General features: G+C 40.5%; 1 protein-coding gene across 2 annotated transcripts in view; it reads left to right on the top strand.

The window, feature by feature from the left end:
• Positions 1-21,251, top strand: part of GPATCH11 (G-patch domain containing 11) — a 178,957-nt gene that overhangs the window by 153,601 nt on the left and 4,105 nt on the right. For both annotated transcript variants that reach the window (XM_053711881.1, XM_053711882.1), the window contains one exon: positions 16,035-16,116. In XM_053711881.1, the coding sequence (XP_053567856.1) occupies positions 16,035-16,116 (82 nt within the window). The remainder of the gene's footprint in view (positions 1-16,034; positions 16,117-21,251) is intronic.

The following is a 21,251-nucleotide window of genomic DNA, read 5'->3' as shown; positions in this document are numbered from 1 at the left end:
TGTGTATATATGTATTTATATATGTGTTTATGTATTTACACATATAAATACATACATAGGCTTATATAGACAAAGTGCATTGGAGCAGTTAAGTAGATGAAAACATGTAAAAGCATATTTATGCAATATTCATATTTAATAAAGTGTTTTACTGTGTATTTACTGTAAGTATTTCACATTCCAAATTTCTTCACATAGAACATATTCTGCTAAACATTTATAAATATATATAAATATATATATATATATATATATATATATATGTGTGTGTGTGTATATATGTATATATATGTATGTGTGTGTGTGTATATATATATATATTTATATATATTTATATATAGTTAGTGTGTGTGTGTATAAATTATATATTGTACCAAAATACCATCATATATATATAGAAATGTGTATTAATGAATTAATAGAACATATGCTGTTATGTGAAGAACATTGGAATGTGAAATATTCATATTTTCATGTTAGGTTAACGTACATGCGAATAAGCAATTAGGTTTGCACGTGAGTTGGGTGTTAGGGTTTTTTCTGTGGGGGAATACGTGAACAAGCACTCGATATTCTAAGTTCGGCTTTTTGAGCAATACGGGCACAACCCGACTAGCGCAAAAAGCTTACATAACACTCCACTCGTAATCTAGCCCTATATGAGGCTTTCATTCCTGATTGGCTGAGTGGCCACATCCTATTCCGGAAAAGAGCTGCAATGCTTGTAGTTCCCAAACAGGGCTTTATTACAGATTTCTTCTTGTGAAAGTACAACAGACTAGGATCTGGAATTGGACGTATCTTAGTGTGTTTCAATTTCACAAGAAAAAAATCTGTTTCCGAATGCCGCAAGCAGCCACCTTCTTCATGAATGATCCGAATGCACATGACTAGCTTTTTATCCTGGAAGTTTCTTCTACCTATTTCTTTGGCTAAAAGGGGGTTTCTGAGCTTTCAGCATCGTCATGCAAACCTCCTTTTCTGATTTTTCATCAGGATAAGGCTGTTCTTTGCACTAGCTATTCATTTTTTCTTAATATAATATCTACAGATACTATATTCAGGAAATTGTCTTTCATTCTTTTTGTCCAGCCCCTAAGAACTCTGAGTGTCTTCTTTACAATCTGGTGATGATGTGAGAGCTCTCCAACATGATGTGGAACCTACAAAAGATTTCAGAATTTATTTTACATTTTGTCAATTTTTCTGGGCTGCAAGGGTCAGAAATCTACAGATGTTACGTCAGCCGCCTGCCTTGAATCCTTAATTCGTAAGGCATATTTGGTTGTGAGGAAAACTCCCCCTCAGCGCATTACTGCACATTTTACCAGAACTGTTGCCATGGCTTGCTCTTTTCTCCTGTTAAGTGTAGTCAGTCCACGGGTCATCCATTACTTATGGGATTATAACTCCTCCCTAACAGGAAGTGCAAGAGGATCACCCAAGCAGAGCTGCTATATAGCTCCTCCCCTCTACGTCATATCCAGTCATTCTCTTGCACCTAACTAAAGATAGGACGTGTGAGAGGACTGTGGTGTGTTAAACTTAGTTTTTATTTCTTCAATCAAAAGTTTGTTATTTTAAACGGCACCGGAGTGTGTTGTTTGTTCTCAGGCAGCATTAGAAAAATAATCTGCCTGAGTTTTCTATGATCTTAGCGGTCGTAACTAAGATCCACTTGCTGTTCTCGGCCATTCTGAGGAGTGAGGTAACTTCAGAACAGGGGATAGCATGCAGGGCCCACCTGCAAGGAGGTATGTGCAGTAAATTATTTTCTAAGGAATGGAATTGACTGAGAAAATACTGCTAATACCGATGTAATGTAAGTGCAGCCTTAAATGCAGTAGTAGCGACTGGTATCAGGCTGATATGTATGTATGTATACTCTGAGGTATTTCTGGGAAATGGAATTTCACTAAGAAAATACTGTCAATATTAAAGTAATATTTGAGCCTGCACTGCAGTGAAAGCGACTAGCAGCAGGCTTATTAATAACACTTCATAATTTTCAATTTTAAAACGTTTACTGGCATGTTAATCGTTTTTTCTGAGGTACTTGGTGATAAAACTTTATGGGCTTGATTTTTACCACATGGCTGTCGTTTTTTTCTGCATAAAAACAGTTTACTGAGCTTCCCCACTGTTGTAATATGAGTGGGAGGGGCCTATTTTAGCGCTTTATTGCGCAGTAAAAATTTAGTCACAGTCTTCCTATTTCTTCCTCCATGATCCAGGACGTCTCTACAGGGCCCAGGGGTCTCCAAAACTAGTTTTGAGGGAGGTAATCAGTCGCAGCAGACCTGTGACAGTGTGTTTGACTGTGATAAAAACGTTTATTATTTCAACTGTTATCCGTTTTGGGTATTAAGGGGTTAATCATCCTTTTGCTGCTGGGTGCAATCCTCTGCTAACTTTATACATTTTCTGTTAAAATTTGGTTGTTTTAACATATTTGGTTCATTGTTAATTCAACTGTGTCACATTTTTATGTTTCTTAAAGGCGCAGTAGCGTTTTTTATATAGCTTGTAAATTTATTTAAAAGTTTTTTCCAAGCTTGCTAGTGTTATTGCTAGTCTGTTTAAACATGTCTGACACAGATGAATCTGTTTGTTCACTATGTTTAAAGGCCAATGTGGAGCCCAATAGAAATTTGTGCACTCAATGTATAGATGTTACTTAGAATAAAAGTCAAACTTTATATGTTAAAAAAAATATCACCAGACAACGAGGGGGAAGTTATGCCGACTAACTCTCCTCACGTGTCAGTACCTTCGCCTCCCGCTCAGGAGGTGCGTGATATTGTGGCGCCAAGTACATCAGGGCGGCCCATACAAATCACTTTGCAAGACATGGCTAATGTTATGACTGAAGTACTATCTAAATTGCCAGAATTAAGAGGTAAACGCGATCACTCTGGGGTAAGAACAGAGTGCGCTGATAATAGTAGAGCCATGTCTGATACTGCGTCACAATTTTCAGAACATGAGGACGGAGAGCTTCATTCTGTGGGTGACGGATCTGATCCAAGTATACTGGATTCAGAGATTTCAAATTTTAAATTTAAGCTTGAGAACCTCCGTGTATTACTAGGGGAGGTATTAGCGGCTCTGAATGATTGTAACACGGTTGCAATTCCAGAGAAAGTATGTAGGCTGGATAAATATTTTGCGGTACCGGCGTGTACTGACGTTTTTCCTATACCTAAAAGGCTTACAGAAATTGTTAACAAGGAGTGGGATAGACCCGGTGTGCCTTTTTCACCCCCTCCTATATTTAGAAAAATGTTTCCAATAGACGCCACCACACGGGACCTATGGCAGACGGTCCCTAAGGTGGAGGGAGCAGTTTCTACTCTGGCTAAGCGCACCACTATCCCGGTGGAGGATAGCTGTGCTTTTTCAGATCCAATGGATAAAAAGTTAGAGGGTTACCTTAAGAAAATGTTTGTTCAGCAAGGTTTTATATTACAACCCCTTGCATGCATCGCGCCTGTCACTGCTGCGGCGGCATTCTGGTTTGAGTCTCTGGAAGAGACCCTTAGCACAGCTCCATTGGATGAGATTATGAACAAGCTTAAAGCCCTTAAGCTAGCTAATTCATTTATTTCTGATGCCGTAGTACACTTAACCAAACTTACGGCTAAGAACTCCGGATTCGCCATTCAAGCGTGCAGAGCGCTGTGGCTTAAATCCTGGTCAGCTGATGTGACTTCTAAATCTAAATTGCTTAATATTCCTTTCAAAGGGCAGACATTATTCGGGCCCGGCTTGAAAGAAATTATCGCTGACATTACTGGAGGTAAGGGCCATGCCCTGCCTCAAGACAGGGCCAAACCAAAGGCTAAACAGTCTAATTTTCATGGCTTTCATAACTTCAAGGCAGGAGCAGCATCAACTTCCTCCGCTCCAAGACAGGAAGGAACTGTTGCTCGCTACAGACAGGGCTGGAAACCTAACCAGTCCTGGAACAAGGGCAAGCAGGCCAGAAAACCTGCTGCTGCCCCTAAGACAGCATGAAGTGAGGGCCCCCGATCCGGAAACGGATATAGTGGGGGGCAGACTTTCTCTCTTTGCCCAGGCTTGGGCAAGAGATGTCCAGGATCCCTGGGCGTTGGAAATCATATCTCAGGGATATCTTCTGGACTTCAAAGCTCCACAAGGGAGATTTCATCTTTCAAGGTTATCAGCAAACCAGATAAAGAAAGAGGCGTTTCTACGCTGTGTACAAGACCTCTTACTAATGGGAGTGATCCACCCAGTTCCGCGGTCGGAACACGGGCAAGGATTCTATTCAAATCTGTTTGTGGTTCCCAAAAAAGAGGGAACCTTCAGACCAATCTTGGACTTAAAGAGCCTAAACAAATTCCTAAGAGTTCCATCGTTCAAAATAGAAACTATTCGAACCATCTTACCCATGATCCAAGAGGGTCAGTACATGACCACAGTGGATTTAAAGGATGCCTACCTTCACATACCGATTCACAAGGATCATTACCGGTATCTAAGATTTGCCTTCCTAAACAGGCATTACCAGTTTGTAGCTCTTCCCTTCGGGTTAGCTACGGCTCCAAGAATCTTTACAAAGGTTCTGGGCTCTCTTCTGGAGGTACTAAGACCGCGAGGCATAACGGTAGCTCCGTACCTAGACGACATTCTGATACAAGCGTCAAGTTTCCAAACTGCCAAGTCTCATACAGAGTTAGTTCTGGCATTTCTAAGGTCGCATGGGTGGAAGGTGAACGTAGAAAAGAGTTCTCTATTGCCACTCACAAGAGTTCCCTTTCTTGGGACTCTTATAGATTCTGTAGAAATGAAAATTTACCTGACGGAGGACAGGTTATCAAAACTTCTAAATGCTTGCCGTGTCCTTCATTCCATTCAACACCCGTCAGTGGCTCAGTGCATGGAGGTTATCGGCTTAATGGTAGCGGCAATGGACATAGTACCATTTGCGCGCCTGCATCTCAGACCGCTGCAATTGTGCATGCTAAGTCAGTGGAATGGGGATTACTCAGATTTGTCCCCTCTGATAAATCTGGATCAAGAGACCAGAGATTCTCTTCGATGGTGGCTTTCTCGGCCACATCTGTCCAAGGGGATGCCCTTCTGCAGGCCAGATTGGACGATTGTAACAACAGACGCCAGCCTTCTAGGTTGGGGCGCAGTCTGGAATTCCCTGAAGGCTCAGGGATCATGGACTCAGGAGGAGAGACTCCTTCCAATAAACATTCTGGAATTAAGAGCAATTTTCAATGCTCTTCTGGCTTGGCCTCAGTTAGCAACTCTGAGGTTCATCAGGTTTCAGTCGGACAACATCACGACTGTGGCCTACATCAACCATCAAGGAGGAACAAGGAGTTCCCTAGCGATGATGGAAGTCTCAAAGATAATTCGCTGGGCAGAGTCTCACTCTTGCCACCTGTCAGCGATCCACATCCCAGGCGTGGAGAACTGGGAGGCGGATTTTCTAAGTCGCCAGACCTTTCATCCGGGGGAGTGGGAACTTCATCCGGAGGTGTTTGCCCAACTGCTTCATCATTGGGGCAAACCAGATCTGTATCTCCTGGCGTCTCGCCAGAACGCCAAGCTTCCTTGTTACGGATCCAGGTCCAGGGACCCGGGAGCGGTGCTGATAGATGCTCTGACAGCACCTTGGGTCTTCAACATGGCTTATGTGTTTCCACCTTTCCCGATGCTTCCTCGATTGATTGCCAGGATCAAACAGGAGAGAGCATCGGTGATTCTAATAGCGCCTGCGTGGCCATGCAGGACCTGTTATCCAGATCTAGTGGACATGTCGTCCTGTCCACCATGGTCTCTGCCTCTGAGACAGGACCTTCTGATTCAGCGTCCTTTCAAACATCCAAATCTAATTTCTCTGAGGCTGACTGCATGGAGATTGAACGCTTGATTCTATCAAAGCGTGGATTCTCGGAGTCAGTGATTGATATCTTAATACAGGCTAGGAAACCTGTTACCAGGAAAATTTACCATAAAATATGGCGTAAATACTTATATTGGTGCGAATCCAAGAGTTACTCATGGAGTAAGGTTAGGATTCCTAGGATATTGTCTTTTCTACAAGAGGGTTTAGAAAAGGGTTTATCTGCTAGTTCGACAAAGGGACAGATTTCAGCTCTGTCTATCCTTTTACACAAACGTCTGGCAGAAGTTCCAGACGTTCAGGCTTTTTGTCAGGCTTTGGCTAGGATTAAGCCTGTGTTTAAGACTGTTGCTCCGCCGTGGAGCTTAAACTTAGTTCTTAACGTTCTGCAAGGTGTTCCGTTTGAACCCCTTCATTCCATCGATATCAAGCTGTTATCTTGGAAAGTTCTGTTTTTGATGGCTATTTCCTCGGCTCGAAGAGTCTCTGAGTTATCGGCCTTACATTGTGATTCTCCTTATCTGATTTTTCATTCAGACAAGGTAGTTCTGCGTACTAAACCTGGGTTCTTACCTAAGGTAGTCACTATCAAGAGATTGTTGTTCCATCATTGTGCCCTAACCCTTCTTCAAAGAAGGAACGACTTTTGCACAATCTGGACGTCGTCCGTGCCCTGAAATTTTATTTGCAGGCAACTAAAGATTTTCGTCAAACTTCTTCCCTGTTTGCCGTTTATTCTGGACAGAGGAGAGGTCAAAAAGCTTCGGCTACCTCTCTCTCTTTTTGGCTTCGTAGCATAATACGTTTAGCCTATGAGACTGCTGGACAGCAGCCTCCTGAAAGGATTACAGCTCATTCTACTAGAGCTGTGGCTTCCACTTGGGCCTTCAAGAATGAGGCCTCTGTTGAACAGATTTGCAAGGCTCCAACTTGGTCTTCACTTCACACTTTTTCAAAATTTTACAAGTTTGACACTTTTGCTTCTTCGGAGGCTGTTTTTAGGAGACAGGTTCTACAGGCAGTGGTTCCTTCCGTGTAAAGATCCTGCCTGTCCCTCCCGTCATCCGTGTACTTTTAGCTTTGGTATTGGTATCCCATAAGTAATGGATGACCCGTGGACTGACTACACTTAACAGGAGAAAATATAATTTATGCTTACCTGATAAATTCATTTCTCCTGTAGTGTAGTCAGTCCACGGCCCGCCCTGTTTTTACGGCAGGTCTAAATTTTAATTAAACTCCAGTCATCACTGCACCCTATAGTTTCTCCTTTCTCGTATGGTTTCGGTCGAATGACTGGATATGACGTAGAGGGGAGGAGCTATATAGCAGCTCTGCTTGGGTGATCCTCTTGCACTTCCTGTTAGGGAGGAGTTATAATCCCATAAGTAATGGATGACCCGTGGACTGACTACACTACAGGAGAAATGAATTTATCAGGTAAGCATAAATGATATTTTTGTAATGAGACTTCTATTGATCAGATTTGCAAGGCAGCTTATTGGTCTTTGCACACTTTTTCGAAGTTTAATCACTTTGATGTGTGTGCCTCTTCTGAGGTTGCTTTTGGAAGGAAATATCTGTGTGCCGTAGTGCCTGTTAGTAACACATACCTTTACCCTTAATTCATGGTGATCTTGTGGACTTCAGTGCTTGAATATTGATTCCCACACGTGATGACTTGTGGACTCTCATTATCTGATGAAAGAAAACAAAACGTATGCTTTCTTTTGCATGATGTACCGAGTCCACGGATTCATCCTAACTTGTGGAATATTGTTCTTCCTGACAAGAAGTAGCAAAGAGAGCACCACAGCAGAGCTGTCTATATAGCTCCCCCCTTAACTCCACCCCCCAGTCATTCTCCTTTGCTGGCTCTAAGCGGGAAGAGTAAAGAGATGAGGTGTTAAACCGTTAGTTTTATTTTATCTTCAATCAAGTGTTTGTTATTTTTAAATGGTACCGGTGTTGTACTATTTACTCTCAGGCAGGACATAGATGAAGATTTCTGCCTGGAGGATGATGATCTTAGCATTTGTAACTAAGGTCCACTGCTGTCCCCACTGAAGCTGAGGAGTACAGGAAAACTTCAGTGTGAGGAACGGTTTCTTGCTATACAGCAATGAGGTATGTTCAGTCATATTTTCTGCAGAGACTGTGTTAACTCAGAAAGGCTGACAGTGTCCCCATTAGGGGAAGGGGAAGCAGTAATCCTAGTGTTATCATCGGTTTTTACTAGCTTGCATAAAGGGTTAATTTTTTGTGGGCACTCAGTTTGTTATGTGAATTTGGGACAGACGTTTTTGTGTTTGGGAGTAACGTTTGTTAGTTTTGTGTAGGCCCCAGCAGGCAGGCCTACATTTACAAGCAGCAAGCAACTTCTCCTGAGGTCCTGAGAGTCTTCTGAGGGACTAATTGAAGCTTTAAACCCCATATTATCGCTTCCTAAGGGCAGGTAGGGCCACAGCAGAGCTCTGGCAAGGTGCTAATAGGGGTTTTAACCGGTTTTAGACATATATAAATCCGTTTTTTTCATTTGGGGGTTTATTGCTCATTAACTTGTGGTGCAATCTTTCTAAAGCTTAGTGGGCACACTGTTAAAATTTCAGAAAAATTGAAGCAATTTTAACCTGTTTTGCAGTTTGTGTATGCCTTTTTTTCTCTCAAAGGCACAGTACCGTTTTTTTCATTAAATAAAGTGTTTTCCAAGTTTGCTTGCTTTATTACTAGTCTGTTAAACATGTCTGACACTGAGGAAACTCATTGTTCAATTTGTTTAGAAGCCATTGTGGAACCCCCTCTTAGAATGTGTCCAACTTGTACTGATATGTCTATAAATTGCAAACAGCATATTTTGACTTATAAAAGTTTGGCATTAGATGATTCTCAGAAGGAAATTAGGTTTTGCCATCTAGTTCTCCCCAAGTGTCACAACCAGTAACGCCCGTACAAGCGACGCCAAGTACTTCTAGTGCGTCTAATTCTTTCACCTTGCAAGATATGGCTTCAGTTATGAATACTATCCTCACAGAGGTTTTATCTAAGCTGCCTGGGTTACAAGGGAAGTGCAGTAGCTCTGGGTTAAGAACAAATGCTGAGCCTTCTGATTCTTTAGTAGCCGTATCCGATATTCCCTCACAATGTTCTTAAGTAGGAATGAGGGATTTGCTGTCTGAGGGAGAGATTTCTGATTCAGGAAAGATGTTCTCTCAGACAGATTCAGATATGACGGCATTTAAATTTAAGCTAGAGCACCTCCACTTACTGCTCAGGGAGGTTTTAGCTACTCTGGATGATTGTGACCCTATTGTAGTTCCAGAGAAATTGTGTAAAATGGACAAATATTTAGAGGTTCCTGTTTACACTGATATGTTTCCGGTCCCTAAGAGGATTTCGGACATTGTTACTAAGGAGTGGGATAAACCAGGTATTCCGTTCTCTCCCCCTCCTGTTTTTAAGAAAATGTCTCCCATTTCTGACACCATAAAGGACTCATGGCAGATGGTCCCTAAGGTGGAGGGAGCTATTTCTACCCTGGCTAAGCGTACAACTATACCTATTGAAGACAGTTGTGCTTTCATTGATCCTATGGATAAAAAATTAGAGGTTCTCCTAAAGAAAATTTTCTTCTTCAACCTATAGCATGCATTGTTCCTGTAACCACTGCAGCTGCCTTTTGGCTTGAGGCTCTAGAAGAGGCTCTTCAGATGGAGACCCCACTAGATTATATTTTGGACAGAATTAAGGCTGTTAAGTTGGCTAATTCTTTTATTACAGACGCCGCTTTTCATCTTGCTAAATTAGCGGCTAAGAATTCAGGTTTTGCCATTTTAGCGTAGAGCATTATGGCTTAAGTCCTGGTCAGCTGATGTGTCATCTAAATCTAAGCTTTTGTCCATCCCTTTCAAAGGTAAGACCCTATTCGGGCCTGCATTGAAAGAGATCATTTCAGAAATTACTGGAGGGAAGGGTCATACCCTCCCTCAGGATAAGTCAAATAAGACAAGGACCAAACAAAATAATTTTCGTTCCTTTCTAAACTTCAAGAGTGGTCCCTTTACCTCTTCCCACTTTGCTCAATCCAAGCCAACCTGGAGACTTAATCAGGCTTGGAACAAGGGTAAACAGGCCAAAAAGCCTGCTGCTGCCACTAAGGCGTTCTTACGCTGTGTAGAAGACCTTTTTACCATGGGAGTGATCTGCCCAGTTCCAAAAGCAGAACAGGGGCAGGGGTTCTACTCCAATCTGTTTATAGTTCCCAAAAAGGAGGGAACCTTCAGACCAATTCTGGATCTCAAGATCCTAAACCAATTCCTAAGAGTTCCATCTTTACAAGATGGAGACCATTCGGACTATCTTACCATTGATCCATGAGGGTCAATATATGACCACCGTGGACTTAAAGGATGCGTATCTGCACATTCCTATCCACAAAGATCATCACCAGTTCCTCAGGTTCGTCTTTCTGGACAAGCATTATCAGTTTGTGGCTCTTCCTTTTGGGTTGGCCACGGCGCCGTGAATCTTCACGAATGTGCTAGGGTCCCTTCTGGCGGTTCTAAAGCCACGGGACATAGTGGTGGCGCCTTATCTAGACGACATTCTAATTCAAGCGTCATCCTTCCAACTAGCCAAGTCTCACACGGACTTAGTGTTGGCCTTTCTAAGGTCTCACGGGTGGAAAGTGAACGTAAAAAGGAGTTCTCTTTCCCCCCTCACAAGAGTTTCATTTCTAGGGACTCTGATAGACTCGGTGGACATGAAAATATTTCTGACGGAGGTCAGGAAATCAAAGATTTTGTCCACCTGCCAAGCTCTTCATTCCATTCCTCAGCCGTCAGTGGCTCAGTGTATGGAGGTAATCGGACTAATGGACATAGTTCCGTTTGCTCGCTTGCATCTCAGACCACTGCAACTATGCATGCTCAATCAGTGGAATGGGGATTATGTGGATTTATCTCCTCAGATAAATCTGGATCAAGAGACCAGAGACTCTCTTCTTTGGTGGTTGTCACAGGATCATCTGTCCCAGGGAATGTGTTTCCGCAGGCCAGAATGGGTTATAGTGACGACAGACGCCAGTCTTCTGGGCTGGGGTGCAGTCTGGAATTCCCTGAAAGCTCAGGGTTTGTGGACTCGGGAGGGGGCTCTCCTACCGATAAATATTCTGGAATTAAGAGCGATATTCAATGCTCTCCAGGCATAGCCTCAGCTGGCTTCGGCCAGATTCATCAGGTTTCAGGCGGACAACATCACGACACTGGCTTATATCAATCATCAGGGCGGAACAAAGAGTTCCTTAGCGATGATAGAGGTCTCAAGGATAATCCAATGGGCAGAGGCTCACTCTTGCCATCTGTCAGCGATCTATATCCCAGGTGTAGAGAACTGGGATGCAGTTTTCTAAGTTACCAGGAAAATTTATCATAAGATATGGCATAAATATCTTTTTTGGTGCGAATCCAAAGGCTTCTCCAGGATTCCTAGGATTTTGTCTTTTCTCCAAGAGGGATTGGAGAAAGGATTATCAGCTAGTTCCATAAAGGGACAGATATCTGCTCTGTCTATTTTGTTGCACAAGCGTCTGGCAGATGTTCCAGACGTTCTGGCTTTTTGTCAGGCTTTAGTTAGAATTAAGCCTGTGTTTAAACCTATTGCTCCACCATGGAGTCTAAATTTAGTTCTTAGAGTTCTTCAGGGGGTTCCGTTTGAACCCATGCATTCCATAGATAGTAAGCTTTTATCTTGGAAAGTTTTGTTCCTAGTTGCTATCTCTTCAGCTCGAAGAGTTTCTGAACTATCTGCATTACAATGTGACTCTCCTTGTCTTGTGTTCCATGCTGATAAGGTGGTCTTGCGTACCAAGCCTGGGTTCCTACCTAAGGTTGTTACTAACAGGAATATCAAACAAGAAATTGTTGTTCCTTCTCTGTGTCCTAATCCTTCTTGTAAGAAGGAACGTCTGTTGCTCAACTTGGACGTGGTTCGTGCTTTGAAATCTTATTTGCAGGCAACCAAAGATTTTCGTAAAACATCTTCTTTGTTTGTTGTCTATTCTGGAAAGCGTAGGGGTCAAAAGGCTACGGCGACTTCTCTTTCCTTTTGGCTGAAAAGCATCATCCGTTTGGCTTATGAGACTGCTGGACAGCAGCCTCCTGAAAGGATTACAGCTCATTCTACTAGAGCGGTAGCTTTCACATGGGCTTTAAAAAATGATGCTTCTGTTGAATAGATTTGTAAGGCTGCGACTTGGTCATCGCTTCATGCCTTTTCAAAATTTTATACATTTGATACTTTTGCTTCTTCGGAGGCTATTTTTGGGGGAGGTTTTGCAAGCAGTGGTGCCTTCCGTTTAGGTTCCTGTCTTCCCTTCATCCGTGTCCTAAAGCTTTGGTATTGGTATCCCACAAGTTAGGATGAATCCATGGACTCGGTACATCATGCAAAAGAAAACAAAATTTATGCTTACCTGATAAATTTCTTTCTTTTGCGATGTACCAAGTCCACAGCCCGCCCTGTCTATTCAAGACAGATAGTATTTTTTTTATGTAAACTTCAGTCACCTCTGGAGCTTATAGCTTCTCCTTTTCTTCCCTGGCCTTCGGTCGAATGACTGGGGGGTGGAGTTAAGGGGGAGCTATATAGACAGCTCTGCTGTGGTGCTCTCTTTGCTACTTCCTGTCAGGAAGGACAATATCCCACAAGTTAGGATGAATCCTTGGACTTGGTGCATCGCAAAAGAAAGAAATTTATCAGGTAAGCATAAATTTTGTTTTCTTTTGCATGATGTACCGAGTCCACGGATTCATCCTAACTTGTGGGATACCAATACCAAAGCTTAAGGACACGGATGAAGGGAAGACAGGAACCTAAACGGAAGGCACCACTGCTTGCAAAACCTCCCCCAAAAATAGCCTTCGAAGAAGCAAAAGTATCAAATGTATAAAATTTTGAAAAGGCATGAAGCGATGACCAAGTCGCCGCAAGATGGAGACCATTCGGACTATCTTACCATTGATCCATGAGGGTCAATATATGACCACCGTGGACTTAAAGGATGCGTATCTGCACATTCCTATCCACAAAGATCATCACCAGTTCCTCAGGTTCGTCTTTCTGGACAAGCATTATCAGTTTGTGGCTCTTCCTTTTGGGTTGGCCACGGCGCCGTGAATCTTCACGAATGTGCTAGGGTCCCTTCTGGCGGTTCTAAAGCCACGGGACATAGTGGTGGCGCCTTATCTAGACGACATTCTAATTCAAGCGTCATCCTTCCAACTAGCCAAGTCTCACACGGACTTAGTGTTGGCCTTTCTAAGGTCTCACGGGTGGAAAGTGAACGTAAAAAGGAGTTCTCTTTCCCCCCTCACAAGAGTTTCATTTCTAGGGACTCTGATAGACTCGGTGGACATGAAAATATTTCTGACAGAGGTCAGGAAATCAAAGATTTTGTCCACCTGCCAAGCTCTTCATTCCATTCCTCAGCCGTCAGTGGCTCAGTGTATGGAGGTAATCGGACTAATGGACATAGTTCCGTTTGCTCGCTTGCATCTCAGACCACTGCAACTATGCATGCTCAATCAGTGGAATGGGGATTATGTGGATTTATCTCCTCAGATAAATCTGGATCAAGAGACCAGAGACTCTCTTCTTTGGTGGTTGTCACAGGATCATCTGTCCCAGGGAATGTGTTTCCGCAGGCCAGAATGGGTTATAGTGACGACAGACGCCAGTCTTCTGGGCTGGGGTGCAGTCTGGAATTCCCTGAAAGCTCAGGGTTTGTGGACTCGGGAGGAGGCTCTCCTACCGATAAATATTCTGGAATTAAGAGTGATATTCAATGCTCTCCAGGCATGGCCTCAGCTGGCTTCGGCCAGATTCATCAGGTTTCAGTCTGACAACATCACGACACTGGCTTATATCAATCATCAGGGCGGAACAAAGAGTTCCTTAGCGATGATAGAGGTCTCAAGGATAATCCAATGGGCAGAGGCTCACTCTTGCCATCTGTCAGCGATCTATATCCCAGGTGTAGAGAACTGGGATGCAGTTTTCTAAGTTACCAGGAAAATTTATCATAAGATATGGCATAAATATCTTTTTTGGTGCGAATCCAAAGGCTTCTCCAGGATTCCTAGGATTTTGTCTTTTCTCCAAGAGGGATTGGAGAAAGGATTATCAGCTAGTTCCATAAAGGGACAGATATCTGCTCTGTCTATTTTGTTGCACAAGCGTCTGGCAGATGTTCCAGACGTTCTGGCTTTTTGTCAGGCTTTAGTTAGAATTAAGCCTGTGTTTAAACCTATTGCTCCACCATGGAGTCTAAATTTAGTTCTTAGAGTTCTTCAGGGGGTTCCGTTTGAACCCATGCATTCCATAGATAGTAAGCTTTTATCTTGGAAAGTTTTGTTCCTATTTGCTATCTCTTCAGCTCGAAGAGTTTCTGAACTATCTGCATTACAATGTGACTCTCCTTGTCTTGTGTTCCATGCTGATAAGGTGGTCTTGCGTACCAAGCCTGGGTTCCTACCTAAGGTTGTTACTAACAGGAATATCAAACAAGAAATTGTTGTTCCTTCTCTGTGTCCTAATCCTTCTTGTAAGAAGGAACGTCTGTTGCACAACTTGGACGTGGTTCGTGCTTTGAAATTTTATTTGCAGGCAACCAAAGATTTTCGTAAAACATCTTCTTTGTTTGTTGTCTATTCTGGAAAGCGTAGGGGTCAAAAGGCTACGGCGACTTCTCTTTCCTTTTGGCTGAAAAGCATCATCCGTTTGGCTTATGAGACTGCTGGACAGCAGCCTCCTGAAAGGATTACAGCTCATTCTACTAGAGCGGTAGCTTTCACACGGGCTTTAAAAAATTATGCTTCTGTTGAATAGATTTGTAAGGCTGCGACTTGGTCATCGCTTCATGCCTTTTCAAAATTTTATACATTTGATACTTTTGCTTCTTCGGAGGCTATTTTTGGGGGAGGTTTTGCAAGCAGTGGTGCCTTCCGTTTAGGTTCCTGTCTTCCCTTCATCTGTGTCCTAAAGCTTTGGTATTGGTATCCCACAAGTTAGGATGAATCCGTGGACTCGGTACATCATGCAAAAGAAAACAAAATTTATGCTTACCTGATAAATTTCTTTCTTTTGCGATGTACCAAGTCCACAGCCCGCCCTGTCTATTCAAGACAGATAGTATTTTTTTTTATGTAAACTTCAGTCACCTCTGGAGCTTATAGCTTCTCCTTTTCTTCCCTGGCCTTCGGTCGAATGACTGGGGGGTGGAGTTAAGGGGGGAGCTATATAGACAGCTCTGCTGTGGTGCTCTCTTTGCTACTTCCTGTCAGGAAGGACAATATCCCACAAGTTAGGATGAATCCTTGGACTTGGTGCATCGCAAAAGAAAGAAATTTATCAGGTAAACATAAATTTTGTTTTCCTGATTAATTCATTTCGTAATGGTGAGTGTCCACAAGCCCCACCATTTATTTTTGTTCAGGTTCTGGCAGTGCTCGTTTTGCCCCAATTTATCTTTGCTGCTTTCCTGGTTTTCTCATCTACTTAGCTATATGTATGACTGAGGATCATGGGAAGTGGAAGGTATTTTTGCCTCCTCTTAGTAGTCAGGAGGGGAATACTCCCTCATGTGATGACTTGTGGACTCTCACCACATAAGAAATGAATTTATCAGGCAGCATCATTTTTTTTTTCACCAACAGTTTGAACTTGTCCTATGTGTCGAGAGATTACAGGATAGATGCAGCTCCATTGGTTGTAATTGTGAGTGACTTGCACCTAGCCTCTGTGATCAAATATTTCTGAATTGCTGAGTGGTGCTGCTGCAGTGAGTTTTCTCTGTGAGCTATTAGTTACAGCAATGGATTTTGATGAATCTAGGGCATTGTTTGCAATAAAGTTTTATACATAAAGTGCTCAAGACACGTACACACTTCTAAGTCTATCTATATATGCTCTAGTCTAGGGGCAAGGAGCAGCAAGAGAAAGAGGTAAATTTCATAAACAAAGTAACAAGTGTTTGTTTTAATTGCACCCTCTGTCCGAATCATGAAAGTTTTAATTTTGACTTCAGTGTTTCTTTAAAATGAATTTCAAATTGAAGGTGATACTGTTCCATTAACAATAATCTCTTTTAACCTAGACTCTAGAAAAGCTTCAAGTGCTCACTAGTTATTTGAGAGGAGAGCATTTCTACTGCATCTGGTGTGGGACAACCTACCAAGGTAATAAGCCATTTTCAGCACCTAATGTGCCTTTCTTACTGAAGACGCAGACATGTAAGTGCTTTTTAGAGACACTTCTTGTAAAAACAAGTCTGTAATGTGCAGCTTTTTAGGCAGTTATGTATAATTACCACTCAAGTTGGCAATTTGCTTCAAGACCTGACTTTTTCATATATATTTTTCATTTCAGTAACAACTTTTTTATTTTCTCAGCAATTATGTAAGTTTCTGTGCCTTGCAATCATTTTTATAAAGGGAAAGGTTTGTGTTGTATCATTGTGTTTATTTTGATAAACATAACAAAGTATGTACAGTAAAATTAAAAGGACACTGTGATCAAAAATGTTTAGCCATCCAGATAAAAAAGCAGCATTGTTATTTAGAGTTTAAAAATGACATGCTCTAACTTGTTAGACCCTGCACATTTAGATGTCTAACCCCCGCAAAAGAATTAATCTCGAAGTACCACTAGCAACCTGCAGAGCACTGCTGGTCCCAAGTGGAAACTGCTGCTAATCTAATCAGCAGTGCTAGTTACACAGCAGGGTCATGCGACTAGAGCTGCTGATTGGGTTTACAGGACCTAAGCGGTACATAGAGTACACGGTTGCTAGTTTTAAAATAACATGCGCTAAACAAATTACAGCATGTCATATATATATATATATTTTTTTAACTATAACACTACTATGAAGGCATTTTTGTAGCCTAAAAAAAATGAAGTAAAAATGATTTATATTTAAAGGGACAGTCTAGGCCAAAATAAACTTTCATGATTCAGATAGAGCATGTCATTTTAAACATTTTTCCAATTTACTTTTATCACCAATTTTGCTTTGTTCTCTTGGTATTGTTAGTTGAAAGCTTAACCTAGGAGGTTCATATGCTAATTTCTTAGACCTTGAACCCCACCTCTTTCAGATTGCATTTTAACAGTTTTTCACCACTACAGGGTGTTAGTTCACGTATTTTATATAGATAACACTGTGCTGGTGCACGAGAAGTTATCTGGTAGCAGGCACTGATTGGCTAGACTGCAAGTCTGTCAAAAGAACTTAAAAAAAGGGGCAGTTTGCAGAGTCTTAGATACAAGATAATCACAGAGGTTAAAAGTATATTATTATAACTGTGTTGGTTATGCAAAACTGGGGAATGGGTAATAAAGGGATTATCTATCTTTTAAAACAATAAAAATTCTGGAGTAGACTGTCCCTTTAAAATAATATACCAGTTGCAGTTGTCTGCTTCCTGTAATAACATTAGCAGAAAGTACCTATCAGCCAATAAGCATAGGTGAGAAGTACATAACTGAGTTGTAGTTGTTTCATTTAGTCACATTTTTTGTGTGTGCAATACTGTTCTTTAAAATTAATGATGGAACAGTTTTGAGGATATCCCTTTAAAGGACCAGTAAATACAGTAGATATGCATAATCAACAAATGCATGATAACAAGACAATGCAATAGCACTTACTCTGAACTTCAAATGAGTAGTAGATTCAGTTATGTCTATTTCCACTCCCCTGTACCATGTGACATCCATCAGCCAATCACAAATGCATATACGTATAGTCTGTGAATTCTTGCACATGCTGAGTAGGAGCTGGTGAGTCAAAAAGTATAAATATAAAAAGACTGAAAATTTTGTTAATGGAAGTAAATTGGAAAGTTTTTTAAAATTGCCTGCTCTATCTGAATCATTAAAGGGACAGTAAACGTTTCGAATAATATTATATAATTCTGCACCTAGTGCAGAATTATATAACATTATTTTAGCGGTAACTTAAAAAAAATTAAAAATTAAAAGTATTTCTAGATTTTGAAGTGTAACGTTGGACTCCGCTCCAGGATCTACTGAGTGGGTCTTGGTTATCCAAAGCGCTTTGCGGGCTTGCTGGCTAGTCACAGCACGCCCGGTCTGTTTGCAGAATTATATAACATTATTCTGAATGTTTACTGTCCCTTTTTAAAGTTTTTAATTTGACTTGAGTGTCCCATTAAGTTAATTTAGGTAAGGATTATTTTAGAAATGTTTGATCACAATTAACACAATCAGTACCTATGCCATTATTATAACAATTATTATATTGTACTGTAATACACAGCATGGTAGTGTATTATTTCTTTCATGTAATTAGCAAGAGTCCATGAGCTAGTGACGTATGGGATATAAATTCCTACCAGGAGGGGCAAAGTTTCCCGAACCTTAAAATGCCTATAAATACACTCCTCACCACACCCACAATTCAGTTTTACAAACTTTGCCTCCCATGGAGGTGGTGAAGTAAGTTTGTGCTAGATTCTACGTTGATATGCGCTTCGCAGCAGGCTGAAGCCCGGTTTTCCTCTCAGAATGCAGTGAATGTCAGAGGGATGTGAAGGGAGTATTGCCTATTTGAATACAATGGTCTTCCTCTAGGGGATCTATTTCATAGGTTCTCTGTTATCGGTCGTAGAGATTTCTTCTCCTACCTGCCTTTTCAGATCGACGATATACTCTTATATACCATTACCTCTACTGATTCTTGTTTCAGTACTGGTTTGGCTATCTACTTTATGTAGATGAGTGTCTTGGGGTAAGTAAGTCTTATTTTATTTGTGACACTCTAAGCTATGGTTGGGCACTTTATATGTAAAGTTCTAAATATATGTGTTTAAACTAATATTTGCCATGATTCAGGATAACCAGTATTTATTTGGGATAATGCATATGAATAAATATTTTTTTTTTCTTACCTTGAAAATTTTCAAATGACTTTTTTCCTGCGGGGGCAGAAAATGCTTCAATTTATTGCGTCATTTTTGGCGCAAACTTTTTTTGGTGCAAAATTTTGTCATTTCCGGCGCCGTAGTTGACGCCGGAAGTTTGTTTGTAGTTACGTCATTTTTTGACGCATGTGTGTTTAGACTTTTTTTGCGCCAAAAAATGTGGGCGTCGTTTTCGGCGTCAGAGGATGTGGCGTCATACTTGGCGCCAAAAAATATGGGTGTTGTACTTGGCGCCAATAATGTGGGCGTCATACTTGGCACCAAAAATGTGGGCGTCATACTTGTTCCACTTTTTTTCACATTGTTTAAGTCTCACTTTTTTGTTACTTCTGGTTGCTAGAGGCTTGTTTGTTTTGCATTTTTTCCCATTCCTGAAACTGTCATTTAAGGAATTTGATGATTTTGCTTTATATGTTGTTTTTTTCTATTACATATTGCAAGATATTTCAAACACTGTTCCTGTATCAAGAAATGCTGAGGGATTCCTGTTGACTGATATCAGTCCTACCAAAGCTAAGTTAATTTATTTTAATGTTATGAATGTTTATCTTTAGCTATGGTTTGTAATAAGTTATCATGATAAACTTTTACATGCAGAATCCATTAGTATTTATGCTTTATATATTGCTATTCTTTTTATATCTTATGTGCAAGATATACTTAGAAATTTATAAGAATATTTTTCTGTTTCTATTTAAAAAAAGGCTTTGTCTGACATCCCGCCTTCTAATAAATTTTTAGGTCTTTTTCAAACTTCTTTTTTAGTTGATGAAGTTTCAAATGACCAACAACATAATGAATTATCCTTCTCTGATGGTGTTTTTTCTCATTCAGAATTTTTCTTCATCAGATATTGACACTAACAAATCTACTTTTTTATTTTTTAATAGAGTACATTTGTTCTTTGTTCAAAAGGTGTTGATTATTTTGGATATTGAAGTAACTAGTTCTTTTGATTTTAAAAACTATCTAACATTTCAATTCTGCTTATTTATCTTCTGTGGTTTCTTCAGAGGTTTTTTTTTCCAGTTCCTGATACTAGGGAATGGAATAGGCTGAGAATTTTCTTTTAGTCCTTCTTTAAGGTTTTTAAATTGTATTTTTTGCCGGCAGTTAGTTTTCAGTTTTGAGGAAAGATTCCCCAAGTTAATAGAGCTATCTCTACTCCTGCTAAATATACTATTATTCTTATAGCAAATAGTATTTATTTTTTTCCTTCAGATGGTCGTATCTTATTTAAGGAAAATTATTTTCAGGTACTTTTCTTAGACCTGTAATTTATTTTGCTGATGTTGCAGTTGCTTCATCTTTCTGGTTGGATACTTTAAGATCAAGTATCGGATTATGATTTGTTTAGCATTGTTAAAAGGACAAAATCTACTACTTATTTGAAGTTCAGACTAAGTGCTATTGCATTGTCTTGTTATCTTGCATTTGTTGATTGTGCAAGTCCAGTGTGTTGACTGGTCCTTGATTATCATGCTAATAATTTCATTTGTGTTGTCATTTTATTAAATATTTTCGCAAATGAGGTGTAATCTATGTCTTTAGCTATTTTAGCTAGAAGAACTTTGTGATTTCAATTTTGATTTCTAAAATCCATATTTCTTTTTTTTCCAAGATAATCAATTATTTGGTTCATAATTGGATTCAATTCTTTAACTGTTACTCTGGGCTTCAAGATTGAGTTCTAAGACTAAAACTTTAAGCTTATATTAGTTTTCTGTTCTTACTAAGGAACGGAATCCTGAATTCTTCCCCAAGTAATATGTTTATAATTGGAAGTTTTTTTCCTCATTCAATTAAGCCTTTTAAAAGTTCAAAGTCAGCTCCCCAAATTTGCATGTAGGTGCGGTTCTTATTCCAGCTTGGCTGGTAAGGGGCAGGTTAAGACTTTTTTGAAATTTATTTGGTTCTATTCGGTCCAAACTTCTTAGACTTTGGGTACAGAATAGGTTTCAGAGTAAAACAGTCTGTGAGAAGTCTTTTTTTTCTCTATCATATTCCAGCTATTCCAGTAAAACTAACACTTCCCTGAAGTGTGTTTCAGACCTATATGTTTTGGGTACTGGTGAAGTGCGGCTGGTCACCCATTTGGGCTCAAGCGCTGCTCAGACCTGGAGTTTTCTGGGTTATTTATTCCAGTTTCATTTTAGGAACTGGGTTTTGGGGTTTTATTCAAGACTATTCATTGTTCCAAAGATAGAAAATCTTTTTGAACTGTCATATAAGTGTACCATCTTTTAGAATGGTGTTTATATGGTCTATTCTGCCTTTTTGGTCAGTGATGGCATTATTTGTTTACAATAGATGCATATCTTCATTTTCTGTTTTCATTTAAATTATTTTTTATTTTCTGAGATTCT

Source organism: Bombina bombina, chromosome 4, assembly GCF_027579735.1.
Source record: "Bombina bombina isolate aBomBom1 chromosome 4, aBomBom1.pri, whole genome shotgun sequence".
Classification (NCBI taxonomy): Eukaryota; Metazoa; Chordata; class Amphibia; order Anura; family Bombinatoridae; genus Bombina; species Bombina bombina.
Note: the sequence above shows the minus strand (reverse complement) of the source record. Positions and strands in the feature narration are given on the sequence as shown.